Raw genomic sequence first — 27,539 nt, 5'->3', positions numbered from 1 at the left:
GTATAACAGCCATACTCTACACAGTCTTTTCTATGGAGCTGAACTCCACATCAGAAAAAAATCTTTGCAAGATGCTGCACACACAGATGCTGTACAGACACAAAAGATCAGTATCTGCAAAAGATCTGTTACTGCCAAAAATCCATTCCTGCAAATTGCAATGATAGTCTATGAGATCTGCAGATCATCATACACACATGATTTAACTGACATTCATCTGCAGATCAGATCCACCAGGATGGATTTTCAGATCTGCAGATGACTGCTTGATCTGCAGATGAATGTCAGTTAAATCATGTGTGTATGATGATCTGCAGATCTCATAGACCATCATTGCAATTTGCAGGAATGGATTTTTGGCAGGAACAGATCTTTGGCAGATACTGATCTTTTGTGTCTGCACAGCATCTGTGTGTGCAGCATCTTGCAAAGATTTTTTTCTGATGTGGAGTTCAGCTCCATAGAAAAGACTGTGTAGAGTATGGCTCTTATACTACATGAAGGGTGGTAAGATTGGTCTGTGATCTTTCATTTTCAAAAGACTATGGTCTGATGTGTGTATGGGGCCTAAGGCTTGAATGTGTGGTATGTGCAGGGCTGCTTGTGATTGGATAGAAGCGATACACACCCTCTGCAGGCCCCCTGCAGGCTCTGTATGACTCACACACTCTGCTTATGTGAGCCTATCACAAGCTGCTTAGTTTGTTTGTAAACACTGCCTAAAACTGTTAATTACAAGCCAGGATTGCAGCAGAGAGTGGCAGAAACAGCACAGAGGGGCCCAGGAGAACATAATGAATAGAATGGTATGCTTTTTGCTGTAAACATTTTAGAGTACAGATTATCTTTAATGTTGGTAGGTTCAGGGGTTCACAGCATGGCATGGGGGGCTGAGAGTGGCGGGGGAGGGGACACAAAGGCATGGCATAGAGCAGGGAACATTACTATTTGTCCCATTTGCCCCCCGCGCCGCCTTGGATACACTCAAAAGTGTTCCTGAGGCAACATGTGAAATGATGAGATAAACAAGTGTATGTACAAAGCAAAACATTAATAACCAGCCTTTTTTTCTTTTTTTACTTTTCAGGCTTCTAAGTGACAACTCTCTCTTGTAGGTGCCTAGTCAGGAATATAGTAAACCTTGCTGATAAGCAAATTACAGCCATAAAAGTTTTCATGGCAAAATAAAACTTCTGAGGGCAGGGGGGGGGGGGAGATATAAAAAGGTCAATAGTTCATGTATTTTAATTCTGGCACACTTAATAGACTGCCTTTGAGCAGATTCAATAAACCATTATGGGCTTGATTCACAAAGCGGTGCTAACCTACTTAGCATGCCTAAAGACTTTAGGGCGTGATAACCATTGCACTAAGTAGGTTAGCACCGTTTTGAGGAACAAACTCGCATGCAAAGTTTTGCGCGCAAAGTCCGGTGCGCGCGGAAAGTCGCATAGGGTTTAATGGGCGCATAAAACTTTATGCGCGCAAAACTTTATGCGCACTAATGCGCGCGAAGAGGCAGTTTGCACGTGATAAGCTGCTTTTCACTGGCGTGCTAACACTTAGTACGCTTTTGTGAATCAAGCCTGATATCTACTTTGTAAATGTTTAAATATAAAGTAAAACCTTGGGATATTTAAGAGTCATTTTTAGGAATAGGAGGATAAATACAATTGCTTATCTCATCAGTTCATTTTCACCTCAGGCTCACTTTAAAGAAGGCATATATTTCATTACAGCTGGAAAGGGGAAAATGTGGCAACCACAGAAGTGGCAGATATTGTAGGAATGACGGATTTCATTGAAGAAGCCAATGTATATGGTGTTCCAGTTCCCCGTAAGTATTCACTAATTTTACTGCTATGGCTGTCTTTACACTAAATGATGCTCTAAGTAAAACTCAAATTTAGACAATTACATAACATCATTGCATTTGCACAACATTTTACAAGTACATTTTTTGCCACTTTGCATGCAACTTTACATACTTTATAGCCATGTTTCAATGCTTATAATCAAGGCTTATGTTCCCATAACAACAATACTGCTATGTTATAGGTCCCAAAGCAACAGCATGCATGCAATTGAACAGAACCCTTTATCCCTTAGTCCACAGGTTGGTGATAAAGAAGTGAGCATGGGAAAAAAGGTATAGCTTTACAGTTTGGTGTGTGGGTAAGGGATAGATCCACAGTCGCTCAGTATAGCAGCGCCCGTTTTCCATTATTAGCCGCTCAAAGTTCCGGGTCATGTGTACAAACACCGTTGGGACACTTCAGGAAGTGACATCAGGTCTCTCTGTCTGCTTTCCAGGGTCTGTCAGCTGGACTTCCTGGATACGGGGGAAGGAAGTGGACACCTGATTGTATCCACTGACAGTCTGCTCCCACTGTTGAAAACACTGCTGAAAACACTGCACTAACAAGATGCACTTACTTAAAAACTCTTGTTTACTGGCACATAATAACAGAGTGCAGACACGCATGGCTTCTCGGGAGCCACAGTGAGGAGGGGCCGGCTGCTATGATCGATTTTTGGACGGTACGAGAATACTGGCCACAGTTATAAATGGACGCATGTGTTGCCGCAAAGCTCATGTCTAATGGCAACGTTCAATGGTTGATAGCCGGTTGATAGCCGTATAATAGCCGTATACTAAATGTCTTTCATATTTTGTTACGCAAACGGTAAGGAGGGGTCGCAGCATAAGAGGAGAGTTGTGGCCGCAGATCGGTGGGGAGGGGGGAAATCCCCCCCCCCTCCCTCACCTCGGGCTCTCCTCTCAGCGCTCCCCTCCTGCAAGCAATCATTGGTGGTGCTCGTGGCAGCCGCGGCGGTGGCAGGCAAGCTGAGCACATACCTCCTTCTGGCCGGAGGTCTCCTATCACTAAGTGCTTTATGGAACTTCCTGTGTAAACAGGAAGTTCTATGAAGCTCTTAGTGATCGGAGGCCAGAAGGAGGTATGTGCTCAGCTTGCCTGGCGCCACTGCCGTGGCTGCCACGAGCACCACCAGTGATTGCTTGCAGGAGGGGAGCGCTGAGAGGAGAGCCCGAGGTGAGGGAGGGGAGGGGGGAATTTCCCCCCTCCCCACCGATCTGCGGCCACAGCTCTCCTCTTATGCTGCGACCCCTCCTTACCGTTTGTGTAACAAAATATGAAAGACATTTAGTATACGGCTATTATATTTCGAATCATAGCCGTTATAAAAACCGATAAATTCAGGAACGGCGCCGATTTGGAAGGTTAATCATAATGGTAACCAAGCTACAATGGGATGAACCTGCGCGTCCATTTCATCTTGCGGCTAAATAGCCGTTTTCGATTTTTGGAGCATGACAACACAATGCTACGATATAAATTCAAAAGAAACCATTTATGTTCCCCATAAAGGAACAACATGTGGCTATTATTATTAATAAGAGGGTGGTGTTTTAGGGCTTGTACACACTTCCAACTCCTGTCGCCTGGGCGACAATGCTGGGCCTGGCTGCACACGAGTGTCAGCTGTGCAGCTAACAATGCGGGAGGGTGATGGAGGGACAGCGAGCGGCACATGTGGGGCATTATGCGGTGGGCGGGGTAGCGCGCAAACAATGGTATCGGCAGGGAAATTGGCATCGCTGGGGTTGAGTAGATCTGTCTAGCAAATGGCTTGTGGGTTGGGCGTCCAGGGCCATCGAGTGCTGTACACACACCTGATTGTCCGCTGAGGCTGTCGTTATCAGGCGCCTCAGCCGATTGAAGTCAGGCATGTGTACGAGGTTTTAATCATTATCATGGAAAATTGAATTATCATATAGTTCGCAATGCATCCAATACAACTGAAATAAATATGGGATATGTATCTCGAGTAGTCTGAATGAGAAGCAATCCTGGGGTCTGGTGTGTGTGGAGGAGCGGATGTTTCACTGGGCAGCACTGCTTCCATGGAGAGCTCACTCCTGCAAGGGAGGGACATGCTTTTAAACTGCGTATTTAGTTATGAATAAAATTGTGAAGCTTTGTGTGGGATTTTATTTTAGAATCAAAACCAATTAAGTGATATTTGGAATTCATTTTTCAGATCATGAAGGAAGAATTGGAATGGCAGCTATTAAACTTAAGGAAGGACAATCATTTGATGGAGAAAAGTTATATACAAAAGTTGTAGAATACTTACCTAATTATGCCAGACCTCGTTTTGTGAGAGTACAGGTAAGAGATTCTTCTATGTAACCAAATATATTAATATCCCAGTCAAGAAATGTATATCAAGATCATAAGTGCAATTTGTATGTGTATTAGAAATATGTGGAGCCAACATCATAATTTTCCAGAAGCACTAGAAATTCAGGCATTCCCAATTAATATTGCTCTTTTTTTTACCAAAATGAAGATGGGTCTGTAGTAGTCAGAGAATAGCTACAGTATACTGTATATGTGCTTCTAATTTTAATATCAACACTCAGTGTACAGGTATTTATATCTTATTGGTAAAGACAGAAGCAAAAGTAATCATTTAACCCTCCTGGCGGTACGCAGTTTCAGACGCTGCGTCCGCGGGAGGATTTTTTTAAATAAAATGTGTTTATTATGTTTTAGCTAGCAATTCGCTAGCTAACTATGTCCCCCAAGGCCAGCCGCACCTAACTAAACCCCCCGCTGCCGGCAATATTTACCCCTCCACGATCCCGCGACAGCTGTAGCGTCACCATTCAGCTTCACTCCTCGCTATGGCGATGATCGGACATGACGTCTGACGTCATCGACGTCATGCGCAGTCCCGATCCTCCCCATAGCTAAGCCCGGCGCTGATTGGGAGGCTACACCATCATGGGATCCCTGGGGGGTACGTATTACGGTGGCGATTGGGGGGGATCGGTGGAGAGCGGCAAAACTTGGGGGACATAGTTAGCTAGCCAAGTGCTAGCTTAAGCATATACCACACATTTTATTTTTAAAAAAATCCTCCCGGGGCCATGCGATCCTCTGCGGCTGCTAGGGTTCCCGCCAGGAGGGTTAATATCTCAGCCTTTATTCAGTCATCCACAATCTAGCTCTCTGCCCCATCTTTTAGGAATCTTATATTATCAGCATTTTTTTTCTTTTTTACTTTAAATACCGGTGTTTATAAAGCCTTTTAGAACTTGATTTTAATAATCCAAACATTTGTATAGCACTGTTCTTCGGTCGGACTCAAAGCGCTCAAGAGTTTCAGCCACTGGGACATGCTCAAGAGGCCATCCTGTAGTGTTAGGGAGTCTTGCCTGAGCACATCTTACTGAATAGTTAATGACCCTGGCCAGGATTCGAACCCTGGTCGCCCAAGTCAAAGGCAATGCCCTTAACCAGTACACCATCCAGCTAGTGAATTGTTTTTCAGCTTTAAGTGTACCTGAGATGGTGAAGTGTGGTTTATTTATACTTACCTGGGGCTTCCTCTAACCCTATGCGGACCCTGGCATTCCTCGCCATTCTGTTTGGCGCAAGCACAGAATGCACCAGAGGACGGAAACACGACGAGGGGTGTGCTCGAGGCCAAGCCATGCAGGCGCAGAAGCCCACGACTGCTTACCAGATTACCGGGAGTCATAGCGGCAGAACGGAGGGGCTGAACAGGATGGTGAGAGATGCCACAATCCACATAGGGCAGGATAAACCCCCAGGTAAGTATGAATAAGCCACACTTCACCATCTCAAGTTGACTTTAAGTCACTTGCTAGGTTGATTACATTTTACAATTTTTATTACTCTTCTTATATTTTGTCAACACAGATACAGTTTCCTCACGTTTCAGGACCCTAAATGCATCCCTTTTACATTGGATTATTTTCAAAATAGTTTGATTTATCCATTTTTGCCTTTTCATATCTGAAAGTTTTTCATTTACTTTGTGTCCTTGCCCTATAATTTGCTACAGCAGTCTACAAGCTTTAGGGAGTCACTAAGCTATTAAATCTTGTTTTTTCAACACAAAAACGTTTCAGTTGTCTATTTGCTTAGAGCGATGTTAAATGTTCAACTCCCTGAGCTCCCTCTGCCTTAAGTTTTAGTTCTAAATCCTGATAAAGCTAAATGTTGTTCTCTTTGGAACTGACAGCCTCATAGATATGTAAAACATATCCAACGCAGTAGGTGAATTCTGCTTGGAGATAATTAAGGACCAGTGTGCAGTGGCGTAGCTTAGAAGCTGTGGGCCCCAGTGCAAGTTTTGCATTGCCCCCCCCCCCCAAGTATGTTATATATAACAATTGATACGACGCACCAAAATCAATCAATGACACCCACAAAGTCAGAGGTGCAAAGAGGGGATGGGGAACAGTGTGTTAATGATCACTACTATTCAAATCAGCTATAGAAATCAATATTATCCAGCTTACGACTGATAAAAAGCTAATACTGTGGTTGAGGGAGGGCCCAGAGGGGCCCCTGTAACCCAAGGGTTGCGGTCTCTACCTCTGCACCCCCTATTGCTACGCCACTGCCAGTATGAGTCCAAAACATGTTAGCAATACAGCTTTTTTAACCTGCGTCAATAAAAATTGGATTTACTTTTTGCATTGGTTAATGTGTGGATCCCTTTCCTTTTTACATATTTAAATCCTAACTTTTATTAGTAGTTCCTCTAAAAGATCACACTAAATGTAACTGACACATTAATAGCTATCTTGGCGTACAGTATTTTTATTGTCACAAAGGAGTCATCCTATTTACAGGGGATTGCTGAGCTTAAAAACATTGCTATGGCCAGTCCCTACTGTCTCAACGGCCCGGCATTCACTTATGTCTAACTGGGTAGCTGTGTGGATGAACTCACTAATTATCTCTAATAAGATGTGCACAGCAGTAGCCTGTGACTAGCTCAGTCGGCCAGCTTTCAGAGGGGCACAGCTGCTGAATAGAACAGAGTGGAATGATGGCGACAGATCAGAAGGACTATAGGGGGATGAAAGAAGCCCCAGGTAAGTTAAAGGAAATCCGAAGTATAAAACACAAGTGCAGCTTTACTTACCTGGGGCTTCTTACAACCCCTAGAAGGGGCTGGAAATCCACTGTGCTCCAGGCTTCAGCTGTCCTATCCAACACATTAGCACTGGGCAGGTTGGTGTCTTTGGTGTCTGCAGAGTGCACCGCACGCCTCTTGCGATCATGCTCCCATGGCCGGAAGCATTCTGCAATTGTGCAGTTCAAGTCTGATTTGAACTGCGCAAGCATAGCAATGACGAGAGGAGCGCGGCCCACCTGCGCATGTGCAGACGTCGTTCCGGCCTGGGTCGCAAATAGCTTTGGAGGGGACAGCAGAAGCCTGGAGCACAGCGGAAATGCAGCGTGGGACCTGATAGACTTCGAGGGGCTGGAAGAAGCCCCAGGTAGGTAAAGCTGGACTGGTATTTTTTACTTCAAATTTCCTTCAAACTGGGCACATTTTCTTCACTTTAGGTACCCTTTGAACAATATATAATTTTCAATACACGTTATTTTCTGTGTGCATATCTATGTAGAATGTAGTAGAATGTACATGTAGTAATAAATAATAATAATGAATCAGAGTTTTAAAATGCAACATTTACTGAGGTAATCCACGCAAGTAAAAATCCTCACATTGATTACTATTATACTTTTTATTGGATTATAGGGGTTGTGTTATTTACATGAACAAAATAAATGTATGAATAAATAAATAAGTGTAAATAGACATTGCTTTAAAGGACACCAGAGGCGAAAATAAACATATTAAATAAACAATTGTATCTATCTTCCTTTTCCTAAAAATGACTTTTTAAGATATCTCGAAGTTTTATTTTATGTTTAAATCTTCTTTTTAAGTTTTAACTGTTTTATTGTTTTTGCTCAATGACACATTCATTGAAGTATGCCAGAGCTAAAATTTATGAACTATTGACTCTTTTTATCTGTTTCCTGCTCTCAGAAGCCATTTTTTGCTAGGAAAGTGTTTTATAGTTGTAATTTCTTATCAGTGAGGGTCACACTGTAGTCACTTCCTGTCTGAGTCAGGACTGAGTCAGGCTAAGAAAGAAAAAAAGGAACACAGCATAGTTATTTGTGTGCTAGGCACTGTACATCCACATGTCTATCTCATCATGTCACATATCACCTCGGGTATCCTTTAAAGAGGAAATAACGTAATAAACAAAAGTGCTTAATTTTTACAATAATTATGTATACATGATTTAGTCAGTGTTTGCCCATTGTAAAATCTTTCTTCTCCCTGATTTATATTCTGACATTTATCATATGGTGACATTTTTCTGCTGGCAGGTGATGTCAGTGGAAGTAGCTGCTGCTGGCTTTTTTGGCAGATGGAAACAGCTATTATTTCCCACAATTCAACAAGGCTCCCACAGTGTGATGTCAGCACCATGGTCCTGACATCACACTGTGGGAAGGGTTTCAACACAATATAAGCCAAACAGAGCACCCGATGATCCGTTTGAGATATGGAAAAGATTTCTCATGGGAAAGGGGGTATTAGCTGCTGATTGGGATGAAGTTCAATCCTTGGTTACAGTTTCTCTTTAATTATATAGGAATCCATTGAAATCACTGGCACCTTCAAGCAACGTAAAGTGACATTGGTCAGTGAAGGCTTCAATCCACTCATCATAAACGATCCTCTGTATTTCTTGGATGAAACGGCGAAGAGATATAAGACAATGGATCAGGAGATCTACAATGCCATACTGGAGAAAAAGCTGAAACTATGATGAATGTGTCTTGCACAGCTAGAACTGATCTGAGCTGAATTACAAAGCATCACAATTCAGAGTTGAATAGTATGAAATGGACTCATCAATTTAAACATTCTGCCTGAGATTAAGCTTACTGCAATAAAAAGAAGGCACTTTAGCTATAAATGCTCTTGTACAAACCCCAAATACTGTATCAGTGAGCAGAGTAACTGTCAATAAAGAGCACATATGGACTACTGACTTAATGTGTAGGTAACATTCGTTGAAAATTTGATATAGTACATCAGTGTCATAGAAGCCATTTTGTAATTTGATATTATTAAAATTGCCTTTTAATTTTGGTCTGTAGCAGATATGATTTTCCAGACATGGCAGATTAACCTAAATATTAGAGATGTTTGGAAATTCCAAATTCCAATTCCACGGAAATTCCGACTTCCAGAAATGTCAATTACCAATTCCTCAGATTTCTGCTGAAATCTGAATTTCCGATACCGACTTCTGCGGAGAGGTTTTTTTTTTTGTCATTTTTGTTAATAAAGTTTTGTAACTTAAAAAAAAATTGTTTTTTGTGCATCCTTTATATTTTGAGGATGTCTGCTATTATGTGTGACATCTTTGACACACTACCAAATCCTCTGATTGGCCAAATACTCCCAAATTGGAAGTATTGGACCAATCACAGGCTGCAGAATTTTTCTGTGGCAATTTACATACCGCAGACATTGTAGCCCAAGCACAAGACTTGTTAAAACTTGGTGGTATCCGAGTCTTGTGATTGGTTTAAAATTGCCGTGTTATTCCGATCTTAGAAGTAAACCTCCACATTCTCTGATTGGTCCAATACTACAGAGTATTTTCGAGTCCTGTCCTGAGTCCAACACTCAAAATCCAGAAATACTCGGTAGTTTACCTCACAAATCAGAATACCACAGAAATGTTAGACCAATCTTAAGACTAGGATGCTATCAAGTTTTACCCGGTCTTGTGATTGGTCTAAAATTCCCATGGTATTAGAATATCCAGTGAAAAATTCTGCATTCTCTGATTTGTCAAAAGCTTCTGAGGTCTGTGACTGGGCTAAAATTTCCAAGTTGCGGTAATGCAGTATTTCCACGGTATACTGATTTCTGAGACCCGTTTTCTGATTACTGCTGTGGTAAACTCGGAAATCGGTATTCCAAGGAAATTTTCTAACCTTCCAACCAAGATTGTTACATGTAAATTAGAGGAGACAGAGTTGAATGTATTGTGAACTGAGGAGTCAGATGATTTTTGTTTACCGACCCCACAGCCAGGGCCGGCGCTAGCATAGAGGCAAAGGGGGCAATTTCCCCAGGGCCCCAGAGCCTGTAGGACCCCCAAGGTGTCTCTCCCCAACTTAAAGGGATACTGTAGGGGGTCGGGGGAAAATGAGTTGAACTTACCCGGGGCTTCTAACGGTCCCCCGCAGACATCCTGTGCCCACCCAGCCACTCACCGATGCTCCGGCCCCGCCTCCGGTTCACATCTGGAATTTCAGACTTTAAAGTCTGAAAACCACTGCGCCTGCGTTGCCATGTCCTTAATCCCGCTGATGTCACCAGGAGCGTACGACGCAGACACAGACCATATTGGGCCTGCGCAGTATGCTCCTGGTGACATCAGCAGGATCGAGGACACGGCAACGCAGGCGCAGTGATTTTCAGACTTTAAAGTCTGAAATCCCAGAAGTGAACTGGAGGCGGGGCCGGAGCATCGATGAGTGGCTGCACGGGCACAGGATGTCTGCGGGGGACCATTAGAAGCCCCTGGTAAGTTCAACTCATTTTCCCCCGACCCCCCTACAGTGTCCCTTTAACTGTTGCTCCCCAGGGCCCCTACACAGTCTGTAGCAGAGCCAGGGGGTGTCAGGCTCAGGGCCCCATGGGGAAATATGGTTGCAACAAAAGGTCTATACTGCTGCTTTTTGGTTGGGGGGTATCTATTTGGGGGCCCTCAGGTTACTTTAGCCCAGGGGCCCATTGTTACTAGAACCGTCCCCTGCCCACAGCCCTGGTAGTCACCGTTCCCTTCCCTCCACTACAGGTATAGCTACCACTTTGCCTTCCAACCATGCAAGGGTGATCACCATTCTGCCCCCCCCCCCCTCCCCCCCCCTCCCCCCCCCCCCCCCCCCACACACACACACAATGTTTACATAGAATCTACATGCTTTATGGAAGAGTGTGGCTGAGATCAGGTTTGCATGTATGTGATGATAGATAGGTAGATGACAGACAGACAGACAACAGACAGATAGATATATAGATAGACAGACAGACAGACATAAATCCCACTAACAGATCTTGGGGTAACCCCCTGTAAGTTATGATGACACTATTCCCCCTCCCCCCCCCCAATAATATCTTCATTACCTATGTAATCCCCTCATTCCTACCAATGCAGAGTGCTGAGTAGAGATGGGCAGAACGGTTCGCCCGCGAACGGTTTCAGGGGAACTTTGGGTAGTTCGCAATTGCCGGTGAAGGCGAACTTTTGCGGAAGTTCGGTTTGCCCCCATAATGCTCCATTACGGTTAACGTCGACCCTCTACATCACAGTCAGCAGGCACATTGTCGCCAATCAGACTACACTCACTCCTGGAGCCCCACCCCCCTTATAAAAGGCAAGGTTCTCTGGCCGTTTTACTCACTCGTCTGCCTACAGTAATTAGTGAAGGGACAGCTGTTGACAGACTCTGCTAGGGGAAGCTTAGTTAGGCTCTTGTAGGCTTGTTAGCTTGCTCCTGGCTGATTGTTATTCCTTATATAGCACCCCACAACAGATCCTTTCCCTCCTCCGGAGGAGGATCTTGTCTTCCAGGGATTTGTAGGATGTCAAAAGCACGCTTACATACATTGGCCACGAATCCAACCCAGGTCAACTGCTTGGAGGGCAGCTATGCTCACCACTATACCACCAACACTACAGGCTGAAGCCAGCCTAGCTGGCCTGGGAAGGATGAAAAGCTAGGTGGCCATGCAACCATTCCTGCTAACCTAAAGCTTACTTGTGTCTTACAACACATTGGCTTAAAGAGACTCCGTAACAAAAATTGCATCCTGTTTTTTATCATCCTACAAGTTCCAAAAGCTATTCTAATGTGTTCTGGCTTACTGCAGCACTTTCTGCTATCACAGTCTCGGTAATAAATCAATGTATCTTTCCCCTGTCAGACTTGTCGGCCTGTGTCTGGAAGGCTGCCAAGTTCTTCAGTGTTGTGGTTCTGCTATGAACTCCCCCTTCCAGGCCCCTCTATGCACACTGCCTGTGTATTATTTAGATTAGGGCAGCTTCTCTCTTCTCTCTTATCTTTTACAAGCTGGATAAATTGTCCTCTGAGCTGGCTGGGCTTTCACATACTGAAGAATTACAGACAAGGGCAAAGCTGTTTGCAGGAAGAAAAGAGCAGCCTGAAACTTCAGTGCATGAGAGATGCAGGGGGAAAGAAACACACAATGATCTCTTGAGATTCAAAAGGAAGGGTGTATACAGCCTGCTTGTGTATGAATGTATTTTCTATGTGTGGACATACTGTACATCAACCTACTTCCTGTTTTGGTGGCCATTTTGTTTGTTTATAAACAAACTTTTTAAACCACTTTTAATGCGGCAGGGCGCGGCGAAATTGTGACAGAGGGGAATAGGAGATGTCCCCTAACGCACTGGTATGTTTACTTTTGTGCGATTTTAACAATACAGATTCTCTTTAAGACTTTACCAAATCCAATGCTCCAATATGGGGAAGCTTCTCTGCTTGCTGTTTTTTTGTTTTGTTTTAAGTGTGGTGTCACAGTTCACTCATCTCTTCAACTACAAGAAAGGCCCAGGAGTAGTCTTAGCTACCGTAATATCTATGTTACGGCAGGGCCCTTATTACACTTTCTCTTCCAGGACTATGGAAACCGTTTTGCCCATGCGATAAAGCGAGGTGCAAAAATTAATTCATGCATAGCAGAGGATGGTTTTGATCCATCAACCTCTGGGTTATGGGCCCAGCACACTTCCATTGCGCCACTGCTTACATTTGTATACAATCTTCAAGTTTAAGAAGGGTACATTAGTTGAAATAGTTACACTACAATCTATGTTACAAAGGCCCTAATGACACTTTCTCTTAAGAGGCTATGGCCGCCGATTGGCCCATGTGGTAAAGCAAGGTATAAAAAATAAAGTACACCTAGCAGAGGATAGTTTCAATCCATCAACCTATGGGTTATGGGCCCAGCACACTTCCGCTACGCCACTCTGCTTACATTTGTATACAATCTTCAAGTTTAAGAAGGGTACATTAGTTGAAATAGTTACACTACAATCTATGTTACAGCAAGGCCCTTATGACACTTTCTCTTAAGGGGCTATGTGAGTGTGCTTTTGACATCCTACAAATCCCTGGAAGACAAGATCCTCCTCCTCAGGAGGAGAAGATTACACTTCCTGATTGATGTATACACATGCAAGATGTTGTAAAGCAGTTTAGGCCTAAATTAAACATTCAATGTGAATTCTGACCTTAAAAAAGTGGTTTGGGTCAAATCTAGGTTTTTTACAGAGACTTTTGACGTGTATCCCACTCAACCATGTCTCCGTCCAGGTATTAGATCCCTTGAAACATCTTTTCCATCATTTTTCTGGCCAGCATAATTTTTTCAAAATTTACAAGTTCGCCTCTCCATTGAAGTCTATTGTGGTTCATGAAGGTTCGCGCCAACCGTACTTTTGCGGTAAGTTCGCGAACCGAAAATCGGAGGTTCGGCCCATCTCTAGTGCTGAGTAGTGCACTGGACTAGGCTGAATTCACAGTGGTCCATTACATAACGCATGTGTTAAAATGTGTGTGAAGTACAATGGAAACTCGATGTTGATTCAGAGCCTGTATGCAGTGAGTTAGAATAACATGATCTGTTACAATGCAGAGATGTGAACAGATCCACAGAATTGTATGAGCAATGAGCTGACATTTAGAATTATTCTGCAACGCAACTGAGTACTGTGAACTAGCCCTAAGTGCCATATGCAATTAAGTTTTTCTCCTGAGTTTTCTCCTAGGTGATATTTTTACAACTTGTTATAAAATGCTTTTGAAGTCACCAGTAAGCAAGAAAATACTCGAAATAATTGTGATAGTACTTTTTCACCAATGTTTGGGTACAGTTTCATTTGTAGAATGCTGAAAATTTAGTTTACAGAGATGTTGAAAATTATCTCCTAGGAGATAACTCAGGTGAAAAAAATTAATTGCATATGGGCCTAAGTGTCTTACTCACTCCAGCTTAGAGTCTGGTCTGTCTTCCTTTGCTGCAGCTGCTCACATCCCCTCTGGTCTTAAGTTGTCACACAATATGCAGAAGATCAAGACTGAAGTAAGGGAGATCCATCAGCTGCAGTAGGGGCTTGTTCATACTATGAGCATTTGTGTATTTTTTTAAGCTCTGGCGATTTTAGAAATCTTCTGGCCCTGCCTCCCCGCACCAACAGAGTATAGAATTGTAGTAGTGATGTGATTTCTGCTGAAATCTGAATTTCCGATACAGATTTCTGCGGTGAGGTTTTTTTTGTCATTTTTGTTAATAAAGTTTTGTAATTTAAAAAAAATGGTTTTTGTGAATCCTTTATATTTTGGTGGATGTCTACTATTATGTGTGACATCTTTGATACACTACCAAATCCTCTGATTGGCCAAATACTCCCAAATTGGAAGTATTGGACCAATCACAGGCTGCAGAATTTTTCTGTGGCAATTTACATACCGCTGACATTGTAGCTTAAAGGGACACTGTAGGGGGGTCAGGGAAAAATGAGTTGAAGTTACCCGGGGCTTCTAATGGTCCCCCACAGTCATCCTGTGCCCGTGCAGCCACTCACCGATGCTCTGGCCCTGCCTCCGGTTCACTTCTGGAATTTCAGACTTTAAAGTCTGAAAACCACTGCGCCTGCATTGCCGTGTCCTCGCTTCCCCTGATGTCACCAGGAGCGCACAGCGCAGGCACAGACCAAACTGGGGCTGCTCAGTACGCGCCTGGTGCCATCAGCGGGAGCGAGGACACGGAAACGCAGGCGCAGTGGTTTTCAGACTTTAAAGTCTAAAATTCCAGAAGTGAACCGGAGGCGGGGCCGGAGCATTGGGGAGTGGCTGCGCAGGCACAGGATGTCTATGGGGGACCATTAGAAGCCCCGGGTAACTTCAACTTATTTTCCCCCGACCCCCTACAGTATTCCTTTAAGCACAAGACTTGTTAAAACTTAGTAGTATCCAAGTCTTGTGATTGGTTTGGTATTCCGATTTTGGAGGTAAACCTCCACATTCTCTGATTGGTCCAATACTACAGAGTATTTTCAAGTCCTGTCCTGAGTCCAACACTCAAAATTCAGAAATACTCTGAAGTTTACCTCACAAATCAGAATATCACAGAAATGTTAGACCAATCTTAAGACTAGGATGCTACCAAGTTTTACCCGGTCTAGTGATTGGTCTAAAACTCCCATGGTATTACGATATCCACTGAAAAATTATGCATTCTCTGATTTGTCAAAAGCTTCTGAGGTCTGTGACTGGGCTAAAATTTCCAAGTTGCGGTAATGCTGTATTTCCGCGGTATACTGATTTCTGAGACCCGTTTTCTGATTACCGCTGTGGTAAACTCGGAAATCGGTATTCCGAGGAAATTTTCCAACCTTCCAACCAAGATTGTTACATGTAAATTAGAGGAGACAGAGTTGAATGTATCGTGAACTGAGGAGTCAGATGATTTTTGTGTACTGACCCCACAGCCAGGGCCGGCGCTAGCATAGAGGCAAAGGGGCAATTGCCCCAGGGCCCCAGAGCCTGTAGGGGCCCCCAAGATGTCTTTCCCCAACTTAACTGTTGCTCCCCAGGGCACTGGACTCGGCTGAATTCACAGTGGTCCATTACGTGTGTGTGAAGTACAATGGAAACTCGATGTTGATTCAGAGCCTGTATGCAGTGAGTTAGAATAACATGATCTGTTACAATGCAGAGATGTGAACAGATCCACAGAATTGTATGAGCAATGAGCTGACATTTAGAATTATTCTGCAACGCAACTGAGTACTGTGAACTAGCCCTAAGTGTCTTACTCACTCCAGCATTGAGTCTGGTCTGTCCTCCTTTGCTGCAGCTGCTCACATCCCCTCTGGTCTCAAGTTGTCACACAATATGCAGAAGATCGAGACTGAAGTAAGGGAGATCCAGCAGCGCATCCAGTGAAAAATGGTGCCAGTTAAATAATAGCACCCCCTTCTGCCCGATATTAGTTTAAAACGATATTTATCGTTTCAAAGGTTAAAATAGTGCAGACCTTTTGAACGAAATTTATCGTTTTAAAACTTGTTGTTTTTTTTTTGTCCTGCCTGAACGATATTTATCGTTTTAAGCCCTGCTTTGCTGGCGTTTGGAAAATGTCTGCCCGCCGACTTTAATGTTTAATAGCAAAGCCCCCTTAAGCGCTAAAAACACCAAATTTGCAGGGAATGTTAAGGAAAAAATTGTGAATAAGAGGAAAAAAGACCTTATAGTTTTTGAGAAAATCGATTTTGAATATTCTCCTTCTGACCGTGGGAAAATTAAACGCCCGCCAACTTTAGTGGTTAATAGCAAAGCCCCTTTAAATGGCAGAAACACCAAATGTGTAGGGAATGTTAAGAAGAACAGTGGGAACAAGAAGAATTTTTTTTTTTCAAAAAGACCTTATAGTTTTTGAGAAAATCGATTTTAAATCTTCAAAGAGGAAAAAGTATCTGTTTAAATCGCGTAATGACATTTCTGCGGGAAACAATTCCCGCCGACTTTAGCAGTTAATAGCAAAGTCCCCTTAAATTCTAGCAACACCAAATTTGCAGGATATGTTAAAAAGATACTGGGAAACAATATTTAAAAAAAAAGTGAAAAATTGTATTTATTTTTTATTTAAATTTAAATTTTTGTGTTATGTTCTGAGTGTGGGAAATTTTTTGAAAAAAATGACGTGGGGTCCCCCCTCCCGAGCCTCTGTAACCCCTTGTCTCCCATGCAGGCTGGGATAGCCAGAATGCGGAGCCCCGGCCGACTGGGGCTTCGCACCCTGAGCTAAACCAGCCCGCATGGTCCAAGGTATGGGAAGGCTCCGGGGGGGAGGGGCGGCCAAGCCTTCCCCTCACCCCCAGAGCACTTGTCCAATCCATGGACAAGGGGCTTTTCCCCACCTCCGGTGCCCCAGGAGGAGGTGGGGGCGATGACTCCCTTGGGGGGGGGGGTCATGGTGGCATCTGGGAGTCCCCTTTAAGAAGGGGAAACCAGATGCCTACCCCCCTCCCAGGAGAAATGAGTATAGGGGTGCAAAATACCCCTTACCCATTTCTGCAAAGGGTTAAATGAAATAAAAACGCAACAACGAGAAAAGTCCTTTAATGTTCTAAATTAACCAGAAATACTTACCTGTACCTTTAAGAAAAAAATCCCACGCCATTATCCTCGGAAAAGGTCCCGCGCTATAATCTGTTATGTCCCACGATGACAGTATCCTCTGTCTTGCGATCTTCAGAAATACTTACCTGTACCTTCAAGAAAAAAAATCCCACGCCAATTAGGTCCCACGACAGTATCCTCCATCTTGCGAACTTCTGTTACATCTTGATTGAAGATCTCCGCCGCCCCGACGCCACACACGCCGCCCCCGCCGCACTGCTCTTAGCTATACATAGTATAGCTTAGAGCAAAAAGCATCTTTAAATTTTAACTCCAATGGTCCCCATTGGTTCCTTGTCAGACCAATGGGGATCAGGAGGATCCCCATTGGTCGATGAGGAACCAATGGGGAGCCTTGGAGCCAAATTTTAAAGATGCTTTTTGCTTAGCTATACTTAGTATAGCTGAGAGTGCGTCTATACAGACGCATTACCGCTGGCTCCCGCTGCCCTCCCTGCCTCTTTCACACCTGTCACCCTCACCCATGCTGGCACCCATGGGTGCATTGGGTGACACCACGTGACAACGCCGTCCATGCCAACCTGAATCAGCCTGCACGCTGCATATGGGGTTTCACTTTCTGTGACCTGTCTAGCGCCGGTGATGCGTGACTTTGAGCCATGAATCCTGACCGGTGGATCTAGCAGTACCTGGAGACCGGATACAGAGGCGGTAGTTCAGCGGTTGGGTGAGAGACTTCTGTCTGACAACGGCAGCACCGTGTTTAATAGGTTCACACATGCCTTCTGCTGGCTAACGCAATACACCTGTTTTATAATCATGCAATCTGGCTGTAGAGATCTTATATCCAAGAGTCCTGTGTGCTTCAGCAACTGCGATTGAGTTGTGATTTGGAAATTCTGATGGAATAGTGTGATCCTTGCCTGCATGTCAGTGCTTCATTATTGCAGAACTGAACTGTGACCCACTTTATTGGTGCGCCGAGCACTCTGGTGTTTTATTCTCATCTTGCTTGTTGTTTTTCGCCTTGAGAGGAGAATACAAGGAATGTGATTTAGATTATAGTGACGACAGGTCTCTGGACTGTTGCTCAAAGCCATTAGGTTTAGCCTAGTGAACTACCATTAGCAGCTATCTGTAGGTGGTGTGTGAATGGCATGGAGTGTGGGCCGGTCATAATGTTTTTAATGTATTGACAGATCTGTCAGCAGTTACTAGATGTTCGTCTCAGTATGCACTTTATCTTTTTCTAATGCACAAATAAAGGTGACCACACAGTGTGTCTTTTTTTGACATACACGCGTACTCGAGTCTTTTTTCCCTAATTACCCCATTGTTGGATTTTAGAAATCACTCTAAAAGCACTTGTGTGATGATTCCTTATGAGAGTGTTCACATATGAGCAGTTCGATTACTTCCAAAAGTGTTGCCTGTACCATTCTCAGAGCGCTTTGCCTCAATAGAAGGTACAGTGGCTTGCAAAAGTATTCGGCCCCCTTGAAGTTTTCCACATATTGTCACATTACTGCCACAAACATGAATCTACTTTATTTGAATTTCACATGAAAGACCAATACAAAGTGGTGTACATGTGAGAAGTGGATCGAAAATCATACATCATTCCACACATTTTTTACAAATCAATAACTGCAACGTGGAGTGTGTGTAATTATTCGGCCCCCTTTGGTCTGAGTGCAGTCAGTTGCCCATAGACATTGCCTGATGAGTGCTAATGACTAAATAGAGTGCACCTATGTGTAATCTAATGTCAGAACAAATACAGCTGCTCTGTGACGGCCTCAGAGGTTGTCTAAGAGAATCTTGGGAGCAACAACACCATGAAGTCCAAAGAACACACCAGAAAGGTCAGCGATAAAGTTATTGAGAAATTCAAAGCAGGCTTAGGCTACAAAAAGATTTCCAAAGCCTTGAACATCCCACGGAGCACTGTTCAAGCGATCATTCAGAAATGGAAGGAGTATGGCACAACTGTAAACCTACCAAGACAAGGCCGTCCACCTAAACTCACAGGCCGAACAAGGAGAGCGCTAATCAGAAATGAAGTCAAGAGGCCCATGGTGACTCTGGACGAGCTGCAGAGATCTACAGCTCAGGTGGGGGAATCTCACCATAGGACAACTATTAGTTGTGCACTGCACAAAGTTGGCTCTTATGGAAGAGTGACAAGAAGAAAGCCATTGTTAACAGAAAAGCATAAGAAGTCTTGTTTGCAGTTTTCCACAAGCCATGTGGGGGACACAGCAAACATGTGGAAGAAGGTGCTCTGGTCGGATGAGACCAAAATGGAATTTTTGGCTAAAATGCAAAGCGATATGTGTGGCAGAAAACTAACACTGCACATCACTCTGAACACACCATCCCGACTGTCAAATATGGTGATGAAAGTATCATGTTCTGGGGGTTCTTCTCTTCAGCAGGGACAGGGAAGCTGGTCAGAGTTGATGGGAAGATGGATGGAGCCAAATACAGGGCAATCTTGGAAGAAAACCTCTTGGAGTCTGCAAAAGACATGAGACTGGGGCGGAAGCTCACCTTCCAGCAGGACAACAACTCTAAACATAAAGCCAGGGCAACAATGGAATGGTTTAAAACAAAACATATCCATGTGTTAGAATGGCCCAGTCAAAGTCCAGATCTAAATCCAATCGAGAATCTGGGGCAAGATCTGAAAACTGCTGTTCACAAACAATGTCCATCTACTCTGACTGAGCTGGAGCTGTTTTGCAAAGAAGAATGGGCAAGGATTTCAGTCTCTAGATGTGCAAAGCTGGTAGAGACATACCCTAAAAGACTGGCAGCTGTAAGTGCAGCAAAAGGTGGTTCTACAAAGTATTGACTCAGGGGGCTGAATAATTACGCACACCCCACTTTGCAGTTATTGATTTGTAAAAAATGTTTGGAATAATGTATGATTTTCGTTCCACTTCTCACGTGTACACCACTTTGTATTGGTCTTTCACGTGGAATTCCAATAAAATTTAATCATGTTTGTGGCAGTAATGTGACAAAATGTGGAAAACTTCAAGGGGGCCGAATACTTTTGCAAGCCACTGTATAGGAAAATCGCTAAGCGCTTGAAAAAGCGCTTAGCGACAATCATCTGCAGATCAGACCATCATCTGCAGATTTGAAGACCTATCCTGGTGGAACTGATCAGCAGATGATTGTTCGTTAAACAAGGTGTGTATGAGATCTGCAGATATCATAGACTATGAATGCATTTTGCAGGAACGGATATTTTGCAGGAACTGATCTTTTGCAGATACTGATCTGTTGCATGTGTACAGCATCTTTGTGTACATCATCTTGCAAAGATTTTTATCTGGTGGGGAGTTCAGCTCAATAGAATAGACTGTGTAGAGCAGACTTTCTCAACCCGGGTTCCCTGGAACCCAGGGTTCCTTGAGGACTGTGCAGGGGTTCCTTGGCATTCCCCGCCATCATGGGGAAGTATAATAGAGCACATTATAATTAGGGTTACTGTAAAAAGAAGCACTAAAATGGGGGTCAAAATAATAATGAGCACATTAAAAAAAGACAGTATAATAAGTGGCAGTGTGAAATAAACAGCCACAGCTACTTTTAAAGAGCATGCCTCCTGCAAAATGCAGGGGTTCCTCAAGATCAAAAAAAATGTTTGCACGGGTTCCTTGAGATTGAAACATTATTTGCATGGTTCCTCCAGGGTAAAAAGGTTAAGAAAGGCTTGTGTAGAGTATGGCTCTCATACTACATGGAATGGGGTAAAATTGGTCTGTGATCTTGCCTTTTCCAAAGACTTTTATCTCAAGTGTGTATGTAGCATAAGGCAATGTGCAATTAGCACAGAGGCCTGGTGCACACCAGAGGAGTTTTTCTGAGCGTTTTGAGTTTTTGAAACCTCCTGCTAATGTTATCCTATGTGTCTAGGCACACTGGAGTGATGAGGTTTTGTAAAAAACTCACATAGCATTACATTGGGAAGAGCTTTTGAAACCTCTAGCGTTTGGGGAGCTTTTCTGGTGTGTCTCAGCCCTTAGAGACTATATATGTGATGATCTGCTCGGCTGCCTGTGCAGGCAGGCAGCTTTTTGACCATTGTTTAGGTTTGCATGCTGCAGGACTCTGGAAAGGAGAGCTTCTGTCAGTTCTGCAGCTTGTGCTTGCTGAGGAATTTGCATACGTTGTCATGCAAATTTCCTGGCCACATTCATTGGAGGCGTGTACTATAAGTACTATGTGTTTCCCACAATGCTTGGCTGGTTCTAAGGAGTCTTCCTGTGAAACACTCTGGAGAGTGTCAGCCATGCTCTTTGTTTGAAGATCAGCTTAGAGTAATTCCTGGAAACTGTGCTAGGCAGGTTCCCTAGTGCAGTTAGGATTGTTTATCTGTTTTGTTTGTCTGTTGCGATTGTCCTGTCCCAACGGTGGTCGACAGGAAATCGTTCTGATCTCTGTTCTTGGAGTATAGCTTGTGCAGCGGTTGCTACCAGCTATCTCTTCTGATCTGTCTCACTTGGATCGCAGTAGCATCTTGCGCTAGCGCTGTGGATCCTTCTGTTCTGTCTCCTTGGATCGCGCTAGCCACTTTCCGCTAGTGCTGTGGATCCTTCTGTTCTGCCTTCCTGGATCGCACTCGCCTTGCGCTAGTGCTGTGGATCCTTCTGGTCTGCTACTCTGTTCTGTCTGCCTGGATCGCACTCGCTTTGCGCTAGTGCTGTGGATCCTTCTGTTCTGCCTTCCTGGATCGCACTCGCCTTGCGCTAGTGCTGTGGATCCTTCTGGTCTGCTACTCTGTTCTGTCTTCCTGGATCGCGCTAGCCACTTTCGCTAGTGCTGTGGATCCTGTCTCTCGCTTGTCCCTGTTTTCGTGTGTCTGTCTTGTCTGCTACGACCGCTTGCTGGAGGCTCGGTGAGGTAACCGTTAAGCAAGCGTTCGCGTCCTCTGTTTCATGTTTGTCTGTCGATGGTTAGTTAGGCGTGCTTGTCTCTATTGTGCTTATCACGTGGAGACCGCGCATAACCGCGTGCACTGTTGCGAATGAGTGCGGTGTTCGCGGTTAGCTAGCGTTTGTTATTTTCCGTATCTCCTCATTGTATGATTTGCTGTGCCTTTGCTATCCTCGTATTCTGTTCTGATCTGCCTTGTGTCACTTCTGGCAATCGTCTTTCTTGCGGTTGCGTTTCTGTTTCGTATCTGCTGTTGTGTGCGCGGTCGCGGGGTGGCGACTAGATTGGCACACACACATACAACCTGTCCCTTTGCTCGTTCTCATTCGCAATCGCTTCTCTTGCGATTGCGTTCTGCGCTTCGTACAATTCCTGTCTGACATTTGTGGAGGTACAGAGGATTGGTTCCTCTGCACTCCCCAGCGCCATCTGCCGACAGGAATTTCCCTCTACGGGTGCGTAGCACCTTTTGCTGGGTGCCTGCAATTATACGCTTGTGGAGGATTTCCGCCGTATCAGCGCACGCGTTGTGCGCTGCTCACGGAGAAAGTTCCACAATCGTTACAATATACCAGCAATAAGGGATTTGCAATACCAGGAACAGAGTCACAATGAACCAGGCTCTGGAACAACCAATTTATCTGTGATTGGAGACAGGTGCAATTCCATTGAGATTTTGTGCACATATTTTGATTTTTACTTGATTTTTAACTTATTTTTAGACACAATCTTTTCCTTTTTGTATGTTTGTGTGTATGAAAGCTGGGTGTGACGACGCTGCAGCGCAATATACCATTGTTTATACATTTTTAGGGAAAGCATTTTGCATGCCCATTTTAATAAAATGTTGATTTGATTTATATGCAGATGATTATATTGCATCATTGATATATTGACAACTGCTGAAGCGCAGATCAAAAGCTAACACTTTTCTGTGCAAATGGTGCCCCAGCCGGGGAACTGAGGACCCAACGCTGCAAGGCGAGAGAACTAACCACTACGCCACTGTGTCACCTACCTTATGAGGTCTAGTTTATTGAATGGTACCATTTTTGGTGGTATTTTTGCTGTTATGGTACATCATAACATTATCAAAAATCAGTAGAGACTGAGAAACAAAGCAATATTATAATCAGCGTCAGAGTCAAGAAATATGATCTTTTAAGAGTTCATAGTCCAGGTAGCCCTTTTCAACCTGAACAAGCTGCACAATGTGAACATAAACACATTCCTATGCTTCTTCGTTTGTGAGCCTTTGTCCAGTATGCAGGCACTCTCTATATTGCTGCCTCAAAGGATTTCTTTGGCAAAGAAGGTTTTACTTGCTGTGCCTGTGCTATGGATGCTGAAGCGTATATTTCTGCCTTACCTGTGGCAGGACTTCAGTTTCTATTTCAGAGCATTGCGTTACACATCAAAGATAGAACAAGCGATCAAACACTGTCCTTCATTTAGTGCGCTGGATATATTTAAAAAACAGGTTGCCACAAGACCAGACCAAGCATTCATTGTATACCAAGATGAGTCGTACACCTTCAAGGAGATATACCTTAAAAGCAATCAGGCTGCGTGGGCACTACAGGAGCATGCAAAGCTGACAAAAGGAGACTGTGTTGCTATATTTATGGGCAATGAGCCTGCTTATGTGTGGCTTTGGCTGGGACTGGCCAAATTAGGATGTCCAATGGCGTGCCTGAACTACAACATTCGTGCAAAATCCCTTCTGCATTGCTTCAACTGCAGTAAGGCTAAAGTGCTCATTGCTGCTCCAGGTAAGAGAAATAGAGAATGAAAGTATTAATGACTCAAGAGAAAGAGTTCAAGCTAGAGAGAATGAATACAGTAGACAGATTAATTTTATTTATTTAAGTATTTATATAGCGCCTACATATTATGCAGAGCTGTACAGAGTATATATTGTCTTGTCACTAACTGTCCCTCAGAGGGGCTCACAATCTAGTCCCTACTATTGTCATATGTCTATTTATGTATCGTGTAGTGCACGTATATAGTGTAGGGCCAATTTTTAGGGAGAAGCGAATTAACTTATCTGTATGTTTTTGTAATGTGGGAGGAAACCAGAGTGCCCAGAGGAAACCCACACAGACACGGGGAGAACATACAAACTCCTTGCAGATGTTGACCTGGCTTGAAGGGCTTGATTAACTTGAAGGGCTTAATACCAAAATCTTATCTGTGAGTAATCAGATGGCATTCCTCTAAGATCTATATTAGGACAGAGTAGTATCCAATTCTCCTAAAATATATTCAGCTGTGGCAGTTGCTTACAGTTCCTGACCCAGCAGCATCTAGCAATGATGGGCAAATTCAACCAAGAGACCAATCTCTCCCTGATCAAATCTGATTAGAGAGAGACTTGTCGGCTGCCCATACACCGCAGGCCGATTCTCAATCGATTTCAACATGAATTGGCCGAGTTTAACGCGTCCGCCGCCCTCCCTAGTGTACAAATGTACCCCCCCCCCCATGTGTGGTCTTTGGAATCCTCCACCCTGTGTGCTATACACCGGTGGCATGTATACCACTAATGGAAGAGCAGGGGATTCTGAAGATGGATGGGCACCGTGCAATGCGGCACATAGGACAGGTAATGTAAAAATGCACACACACAGGGGGTACAATTATACACTGGAAGAACAGAGACGGGGGTTTTGTCACGCTTGTCCCAATATTGCTCGCCGTTACTGCCTCTCACCCGATCTACTACGACAGCCCCAAATCTTTTAGCATGTCCGATCCATACATGCGACCAATTTTGGCCCGAAATAGGTTGCATAGTCAATCCGGCATGCACTTAGCGCCACCGATTTGCATCCAATTAAATAATTATTATTGAAATGTATGGTTGATTGGCTGCTAAGTCGAGAAATGTATGCCCACCTTTAGTTACAGATTAATTATACCATCAAACAGTACTAGCTTCTCCTTTAGGCACTTGCAACAAACATATCAACTTCCTCAACACTGAGACCTTGTTCACATTATAGGCGTTTTTGTAAAATTTTAAGTGCAAGCGATTTTCAAAATCATCCTGAAAGCGCTTGTGCAATGATTCTGTACGAGAGAGTTCATATCTGAGCGGTTTGTTTGCGATCTGCTTACAAAAGCGGTGCTTAGGCCATTTTTGAGGCGATTTGCCTCAATGGAAGGTATAGGAAAATTGCAAAATGCTCACAAAATTGCTTTGGCAAGCGATTGCATGAGCGTTTTATAAAAAAAAACATTCTATTTATTCCGGATTTTTTTCCGGTTCAAAAGACGGAAGCACACCACAAAACCAATCGAAAGCGCAGAAAATCACCAGAAAACGCTTTAAAAAAACACGGAGAAAAAAGCCCACCGCGGATGGAAACGTGAGCCGAACGCAATGTGAACAAGGCCTCAGCGTTTAGATATTTGCATGACTTCAGAGCACAGGTTCCCCCTAGAAGTCCACCAGCCTACTCACATGCAATAGAAATGGAACTTGCCAAGGCCGATCTAGAAAAAGTAATTTTAATACTCCTACAACAGAAGGAAACCCATAGATTAGAGCAAGCCTTTGCTGCTTGGAAAACAGAAGTGCCATTTCTAACAGAAGAAAAATGGTTTGACATTTACAATACATATAGCTGATTGCAACCTACAGGTCTTCTGTGCTCGAAGCAGAACAAATAGGCCCTGGCAAATTTGGGCGCACCATGCGCCACCATAGGCTGTAATGTGAATTGCGGCTATAGTGGCACTCAGAAGCTAATTTGGATGCCGATGAAAGACGGAGCCCAAATTACTTTAAAAAACATCATAATAGCTGGCAGCTGAATTACCGTAAGTCTTTCCCCGGTGTCCATGGCGTCCTAATGGGAGAATAGTAATTAACGCCACCGGAAGTTTTGCAGGAGCAGAGTGAGCCATTTTTCGGCTTCATCCTGCACCCAAATTAGCCGGTGCCATTTTTACATACATACAAATAATGGATATAAATTCAGATAACATTACTAAAAATGTAAGATACAAATAACCTTGCTTCCTGTGGCATTTTTGCAGAGGACACTTCTCTGTCAGATAAACAGCAATAGACACTAAGGGCCCATTCACACTTAAAAGCGCAAAACGCCAGCAATTTTTGCCGGCGAATAGCGCAAATTGCCCAAGTAAGAACGGGCCCATAGGGTTTTATTACACTAGAGCTTTCAAAAGCGCTAGCGTTTGAGCATTTTGCCAAAATCGCCGGCAAAACGCTCAAGTGTGAATGGGACCCGAGAATCCTAATGACATACACTAGGCATATGATAGTTCGGATTTGGAATAAAGCTGAAGCCCCTTCCAGAAAAAGTTGACCAGCACTCATGGCATTATTAGCTTTGTTTATTCAGAACATCGTCCCCAAACAATTACCAAGATATCCTGAAAAGTGGCAGGGTCACACTGAAGTACATATCCAGCTGTCAAACGAAGTGTGCCTGCTTTTAGTAAAAAAAAAAAAAAATCTATTTATTAAGAGTGCTTTTCAGGATGGACTATGGACAGGGTCACCTAGTGTATTACCTAATTTAGCATCTGTTGACTCCAATGCTTCTGTACAACTAAATAGTGCTAAAAGACAGACATGTGACAGCGCTCAAGGATGCACCTGAAATGCAAGCTAACAGAGGCAATGCAGAGCCCCTCTGGAATTAAATATATGCCATGAATGCAAAACAGATGCAAATTATGTGCTAATTCTAATCTAAAAATTTTTGAAAGTGGATGTGAAGCAGTGAATGCAGCTAGCCACAAGTATACTTACATACAATTTGCACAGTGGGAGACATGGCAGCGCTTTCAAACAAAACTTATACCTGAATGATTTATCTGCATTAATGTGCAGAGCTCCAATAACTGGACTAAATTACACAACTAGCACTCACTACAGGCAAAGGGGAGGGGGGGGGGGGGGGGGGTGAGCTTCAGTGATAATGTGTGCACAAATTTGTTACCTAACATTCTTCCCCACGGCGGTGACGTACCCCCTTGGGGAAGACCTAACACTAATCTAACGATAAAAACATAATAATCATCATGCTGCTTATCATAAATGGTATACACTTTTCATAAAACAAACAGACAGACATGTGACAGCGCTCAAGGATGCACCTGAAATGCAAGCTAACAGAGGCAAGGCAGACGGAGCAGTGCTTTTCGGCGCTGCTAGATTTGGGCGCAGCCAACGCCGCCATAGACTATAATAGGAATCAGTCTATAGTGGCGCTCAGTGAGTAACGTCAGCGCCGTCAGATGATGGAGCCGAGGTTGCTTAAAAATCACAATAATTCGGCCAGCAATAGCTGGAAGCCGAATTATTTCATTCCCTACCATCCATGGCGGCCTGGAGGGGGAATAGTAATTAACACGGCCCGGACTTGTGCAGAAGCAGGATCAGCCTTATACCAGCTGTATCCTACGCCCAAG

At 43.8% G+C, this 27,539-nt stretch overlaps 2 protein-coding genes across 2 annotated transcripts in view; both read left to right on the top strand.

Annotated features, from left to right (window-relative positions):
- Positions 1-8,932, top strand: part of LOC137563312 (long-chain fatty acid transport protein 2-like) — a 59,182-nt gene extending 50,250 nt beyond the window's left edge. The window contains exons 8-10 of the mRNA XM_068275606.1: positions 1,740-1,837; positions 4,066-4,196; positions 8,531-8,932. Coding sequence (XP_068131707.1) covers positions 1,740-1,837; positions 4,066-4,196; positions 8,531-8,707 — 406 coding nt within the window. The 3' untranslated portion in view covers positions 8,708-8,932. The remainder of the gene's footprint in view (positions 1-1,739; positions 1,838-4,065; positions 4,197-8,530) is intronic.
- Positions 8,933-23,352: 14,420 nt separating this feature from the next.
- The window catches only part of LOC137562269 (long-chain fatty acid transport protein 2-like), a 50,624-nt gene continuing 46,437 nt past the window's right edge, over positions 23,353-27,539 (top strand). The window contains exon 1 of the mRNA XM_068273602.1: positions 23,353-23,860. Within this exon, the coding sequence (XP_068129703.1) occupies positions 23,353-23,860 (508 nt within the window). The remainder of the gene's footprint in view (positions 23,861-27,539) is intronic.

Source organism: Hyperolius riggenbachi, chromosome 3 (genome assembly GCF_040937935.1).
Source record: "Hyperolius riggenbachi isolate aHypRig1 chromosome 3, aHypRig1.pri, whole genome shotgun sequence".
Taxonomy (NCBI): domain Eukaryota; kingdom Metazoa; phylum Chordata; class Amphibia; order Anura; family Hyperoliidae; genus Hyperolius; species Hyperolius riggenbachi.
This window is presented reverse-complemented; position numbering and strand designations above follow the sequence as displayed.